The sequence below is a fragment of the Sapajus apella genome, unplaced genomic scaffold, assembly GCF_009761245.1.
Source record: "Sapajus apella isolate SASKATOON/1434 unplaced genomic scaffold, GSC_monkey_1.0 scaffold6, whole genome shotgun sequence".
NCBI classification, from domain to species: domain Eukaryota; kingdom Metazoa; phylum Chordata; class Mammalia; order Primates; family Cebidae; genus Sapajus; species Sapajus apella.
This window is the reverse complement of record NW_022436946.1, coordinates 33,496,901-33,503,146: the sequence shown is the minus strand read 5'-3', so window position 1 is coordinate 33,503,146 and position 6,246 is coordinate 33,496,901. Positions and strand designations below refer to the sequence as shown.

General features: G+C 43.0%; 1 protein-coding gene across 1 annotated transcript; it reads right to left on the bottom strand.

The window, feature by feature from the left end:
- Nucleotides 1–577: 577 nt before the first annotated feature.
- Nucleotides 578–4,714, bottom strand: TSPYL4 (TSPY like 4). The gene has a single exon (XM_032274390.1). It carries the CDS (start codon nt 4,586–4,588, stop codon nt 3,350–3,352), a length of 1,239 nt encoding a protein of 412 aa, XP_032130281.1. The 5' UTR covers nt 4,589–4,714; the 3' UTR covers nt 578–3,349.
- Nucleotides 4,715–6,246: the final 1,532 nt, after the last annotated feature.

Sequence of the window (6,246 nt, the reverse complement as noted above, 5' to 3'; positions counted from 1 at the left end):
AAAGCCCTCTCTACTATAGAAAATGCATTGGTATTTATCCAATAAACCTTCATGTAATCGCGGCTATACAGCAAAACTATCATTACTGGTAACTGAAATTGTGATACCTGATATCACTCATTTCTAGACATTTTATTTCATATTTTCTTGGTATTCTTTTTAAAGCCAAACACTGGTGTAAGAAAAGAATGTAAGTAGCACTCAGAATACACAATAATTCTTCCAAAGGTCTATCTTAAGCTCATTGAAAATTAGACCTCAGAAGGCACAGTTAATATAAATGTAATGAACAAGGATGGTGCATAGATAAGTTTTCCACTGAAAACAGTATTTTAAGTGATACTATATGGTGTTTCAGTTACCACCAAAACTGCACTGGTTATATAGAAAAAATAATGCTCATGAGTATGCAGTTGCAGTTGGGCTCCTTATTAACCATTTTCAAATGAAGAATCTTGGGAGGTTTGATGTCTATTGCCTTTTTTTTTTTTTTTTAACTTTCGGTATGATAGTTACTGGTATCATTTGATAACTTTAATGATTTCCCAACCTTAAAATTAACCTAGACAACACAGAATTTTTTATTTTTTTTTTTATTTTTTGGTGAAAACAAGAAATACAGTAGTGACATTTTATTTTTCCTTCAAGCACATGTGAGAAGACAAAAGTACTAATGATCATCACTGAGTTTGACAGAGAAATTCTACTAGTACTTACACTGCTTAGGAACATAAATGTCAAGTACATTACTAGGGCAAGAAATATCAAGACAACAGAGTTATATTTTTCTTTTTGAGGTTACTTTCACAAGACATAACAACAATTTGTAAAATATTCAGACTATTCAAAGATCACATTCAAATTATATTTCTAAGAATAGAGCCATATATGAACAGAGAGCAGAACGAGCTAATATATTAACGAATATTCACTGAAGCCTTTATACTGCACAGGACACAAATTTGGTATTTTTGCACTTGTTGTCAATTACAAGCAAAAAGCAGGCCTGTAAACATCAATTTTGTCATAGGCTGAAATGGAGAAAGGAAATGGATTTTACTCAAAAGCAATGACATAAGGAGCATATACCATTAATCTTCCACACATATAAAGGTCACTCCTAGGATAATCGAAAGAAAGCATCCAGAGTTACATTTTTGTTCACAAAAATCTACTTGTGAATTCAAGGACTTATGAAAAATTGGAGGAAAACCCTCCTCCAAGCATACTATTTAAACCCTAGCCCCTTTTCCCTGGAGAGCACCTCAGGGGCCTCCCCTCCCACCCCTGATCCTGCAGGGTCTTTCCTGTGGGCCTTTCCAAACCCACTTCACAGCAGGCTCATATCTGCTTCTGGACTTTTACTCAGTTTCCCAACCTAGACTAACCTCTCCACTGTGTGTGTTCAGACCTCCTAAACCCTCAGGGAGCTTAGGGCAAGGCCTTCAAAACCAAAACGGACAAAGGTGATGGTGGATGGTCCTTACCATCACACATCCTCATAACTAAGACAGCCCTGACAGCATCACTGTCTCACCTCCTGGAACCTGTCCCTGAAAATCCACACAGAAGCTACACATTCCCTTATCCCATACAAGAAGGCTGAAGACCTTCCACGATGCAGGCTGCAGCCTGCTTCTTCATTTGTTAGGAGCAGGGAAGGAAATGCAGAAGCTGAGAAATGAGGGCCACGAAAGCCAGGCAGTAGGATAGAGACCCATGGGACATCAGGGAAGTAAAAAAATTGTACAAAGGAGAAGGCTGATCTACAAAATGCTACCCTGGGGTCATTTCCAAGCAGTCCAAGGCCCAAAAAAGAATTTCCAACTTCAGAAAAGTGGAGTGACGCTATGTTTTGGTTGCCTTCATTCAAATCCTGTTCAGGACCTGTCTTAAACCCATCACTGAGGCCTTTCTCTCTCTCCCCAGCTTCTCAAACTAAAAGCTCAAGAAATACACAAGTTTTGGTAGAATGGATGGTGTAAAGAGATAAGGATGTCAAAATCTGCCTAAAAGAACACTGCCTATAACTAAACAACCTATATGGCTCCCTTTGAAACTTTCATACCTTGCTAAAGGAAGTGCGGTGGAGGAATGCGGGCAGTAAGAAATCTGGGGTCCATTTAATCATAACTTTTTCTCTCTGAACACAATCAAGAAGAGAGCAAATTAAACAAAAGCCTGCTTTGCCAGTTTTCTTTTCTATTAATAAGCTGATACTGCTTCAGAGTAAAAGGGAAGAAAACAAGGGATAGGAGGGAGAGGACGAGGGGCATAGAGAGAGAAAGAGAGAGGCATAACAAGTCTCACATTCCAGAAATATCTCTTCCTCAGTGCCCCAACTGGCAACTTTGTCTTGTTCAGAGTGGGTGCAAGTGGGGAAAAGAGAGAATGCCTAAAGAAGCTGCTCAGATTAAGGATGGTTTGTTGGCTAGGAGTCAGAAAGACGAAGATGGAGGAGACTGTGTTCCAGCCTTGCTATAGACACTCTCACATGACTGTCCATCCTGGTGGTAGGGTTGTTCCTGTGTGCTCCCTGGGAGCTACATCTACAGATAGTTCCTGATGAAGCAGACAATGGTGGCCTGAGCAAAGTTCAACCAGGTGACAGCAAGTAGGGGTGGGCTTCATACTCACCAGTAACTGGTCATGATGTGGAGTAACCAAAGGTACAGGAAAACCAACGTGATAACATAGAACACTTTTCATCTATTACCTCATTCATGCCTAGCAGTCACCCACCAGCCACCAGCTTGTTCTACCAGATAACCAGTAGGGTGGATGGCACAAGTCCAGGAAGGCAGCTGAGATCCAGTTGGTGGTAATCTGGAATGTCCAATGTGGGTTGATGGCTAGGTTAAGATATCAGTTTCATCTTGAAGTGGCAAAACCAAAAGAGCTTACCATAAGTACATGGGCATCAGGTACACCGCCAGCATAAAGTATGAAGCCCAGTCAGTTATTTGTGAAAATGTATCAAGATTCTTTGTGGTACACAACCACTTACACTAGGAGAAGACCATGGTCACAGATAGGGTCCAAGCCATGCAAAGAAAGGCAGTATGGTACAGTATATCTATAGTATCATATGCTTGGCATTGAAGCCATAGAAGGCCATGCACTTGAAACATGTTAACACATTGCAGAAAAGCATGAAGGCCCAGAGGAAGAATGGCATAGGCAGCTAAGCCAACAATCTTGCAACTGATTACTGAAGATTCAGAAAAACCAAAGGAAAAGATAATCCACAGTATGAAGAGAAAGCGGAGGAAAGACTGCATGCTGTTGGCTAAGCACAGGTCCAAGAGGAGGTGGTAAGGAAACTTGTGCAGAAGCTTCTCACAGGAAATTAGCCAGACTGGAACCTGAAGGATCTGGAGCTCTCCACTGGCTGCCTTGGTGGGCCTCGAATTACTCTGCGGGGCCCTTCACCCATCAGGTAGTATTGTAGGGGATTGGGCCATATTTCTCCTTTGATAATCTCTGCAATTCTGTCGAATTCTAGCAGGCTGTGGTCTGAGAACCAGTTGAAGAAACTAGGGATGGTGTTCCCTTCCCGGTTTCTGTGGATATGAGCCTGAGGGTCTTGGCCTCGGTGCCAGCGGATTGGAGTGGAAAGAGACACCACCCGGCCAGAGGATCTGCGCTCATATTCCTTGACGAGCCCCTCATTTCGGAAGTAGGGATTGCTCTGAAAGATGAACTTGAATTTGCAGCCTGCTCTGGGGTGTTTAAGCTCCTCCACCTCTAAATTGATCATGTACCTCAGCATGTCTTCATCTTGGCCACTGATCATAGGTGACAGCTGGGGGTGGTTTCGAAAGGCAGTGACCCAGAAACCTGGGATATTTTGGATAATGAAACTTCTGCGCTGCATGTGGAGCCTTCGCATGCGGCCAAACTTGCGCTCAAGCTGAAGGAAGGCCCTGTCAGCCTGGGCATTTACGTTTGACAACTCTTGATCGATGGCCTCCAGTGAATCCATGCAGTTATTGATCTTAGGAGCCCTGGGCCGTGCCTCCTCTTTCACCCCTCCTGCCACCTTTTTCTCCTTCTGCACCGCCTTCTTTTCCTCCATCACCGCCCCTGCTTCTCCCTGCTTTTCCAATGCTGCTGAGATGGCGCACTTCCTAGTCGTCACTTCCTTGGCCTTCTTGCCCGGTATCATCTGAGACCCCAACCGCCCTATGCCACAGGCTCCTAGAGCCTTCTGCCCAGCAGGGCCACGGGGCTCTCCAAGCTGACAGCCATTTTTATGGCTGTTGTCAGCAGCCACGGAGGCAGAGGCTACTTCCAGACCTTTCGTAGAAGGTGGCGCATCCTCCTGCCCGGCTTTGGTCGCCGCACCGCCGCGACTCCCGGCAACTGGGAAGCGGAGGAGGGGGCCACAGTCCACCGGATCCCGTGGTGCACCTCCCTGCGCAGCGGTCTCCAAGCTGCCCCCACCCGCCATCACCTGTGTCGCCTCGGCTTCTTCACGGAGCCCCTGGCACTGGTCTAGGTCCGGATCTCCTGGGGCATGGTCGGGGGCAGCCAGGCTGCCGGTTTGGACGAGAGGGAGCTTCTTGCCCCCATCCAGGCCGCTCATTTTGGTAGAAGTCAGACTAGCGGGAGAAGGACCGTCCCTTGTCTTCCGCAGCGGCTGCGCTCTGCCGGAAACGTCTAGCACCGCCCTTCTTTTACTCGCCGCGGTGCTACCATGGCAACCGGTGATGTCAGAGCGGTAGCGTCCTAACATCGCGCGAGAACTCTCTGCGCCGGTGACTGCGCTTATCAATCCATCGTATTCCTTTGTCTTCTTGTCCTAGAAAGAATTTCATCAGTCTGGAAGGGGAGTTTTATTCACGTAAATGGATGTAGACCAGACTCAAACATGTGAAAACTGTGTTGATGTGGATTTCTAAGCCTCTGAATGAATTTCTAAGGCACCTAAGCTATTGATTCTGAAAATATTTACTAAAATAAGAGGAGTTAGTTATTATTTATTCAAGTCAGTTCATAGGGCTGCTCATAAGTAGGAAAGTGGATTCACGAACTCACAGGCCTTCCTTATTTAAGATATGGATTCATGGCTATTACCAAAGAATTTAGATAAGCAGAGTTTGATTTTTAAAGAGAAGTGTTGCTGTTTAGTGTTATTTTTTAAATTAAGGAGCAACTGAAAGGGAAACTTCTCTCATTCTACCAAGACATAATAAAGAAATATTTCGATTTGTCTTACAGATTTTAAAGTTTATATAATTTGGCCAACATCAACAAAACAAGCGGACAGTATTTCCTCCTTTAACTAATGAAGAGTAGCAAAATGTTTTTCCTAATGTAGAGGTGACTGGCACACGAGCCCAAATTTAGGCTTTTAAGCATTACCGAAAGAAATATTATCTCAGGAGATTTTAATCTCTAAACTAATGCACATTATACGTTCTTTTCCTCAGGTTACAGTATTAATCTGAAAGTGGTTTCTGCTTCATAATGCTTGTGGGCATGAAACCAGCAAATTTTCGCCAAAATGTGTTTATGTTGTAATTCGCTGCAGCACAGGAGCAATAATCAGCTATGTGCAGGCATCTATGCTATTGTATCTTAAAATATTTACTCTGAAAGTAAGGTTAGTTATTGTCTATTCGAGTCAGTTAGCTCTTATAAGTCATTTGATAGTGATTATCACTACTATATATTAGTTTGTTGGAGTGTGAAAATAATGGTGTTAATCCTTAGAAAAATGCAAGACCAAAGGGAAAGTTAAATTTTGCGCATAATGTCTTAAATTTGTATTTGAATAAACAGTTATGATTATAACTCTTTGTAAAAGAAACTCCATTTTGAGCACCCCAGATTATGATGACTTTCAACTACAGGCTAGGAAGTACAGATTTAGAGAAAAAGGATTTAGAGAAATGCAGCATCCTGAGACTTCTCATGAGAAAAGAAATATAGCTGTGGTTCAACTAAGAATAAAGTACTGATGAAAGGTCACTGGCAGACAATACAGATAAACAGACTGCCTTGCCTAGTCAGTCTACCCAAGGACAATGTGTGAAGAATGAACTCATTACTGCCTGCCAGCTAATCAGTTATTTCATAAGAAACATGCAAACAAGACTCACACAACGGAGAGCAATTATTTTTCTCTCTTTCCTCTTTGTCTTAATAAACGCTCTTTTTGTGTTTGTGAGGTTAAATCAATCTATTGATGTATCGTCTTTGTAAACAAGTAAACAGTGTGCTGTAATTGACTTTGTGACT

Bases quoted from the DNA above. Each gene is read 5' to 3' on its own strand.
- TSPYL4 (XM_032274390.1), bottom strand. From the start codon at position 4,588: ATGAGCGGCCTGGATGGGGGCAAGAAGCTCCCTCTCGTCCAAACCGGC.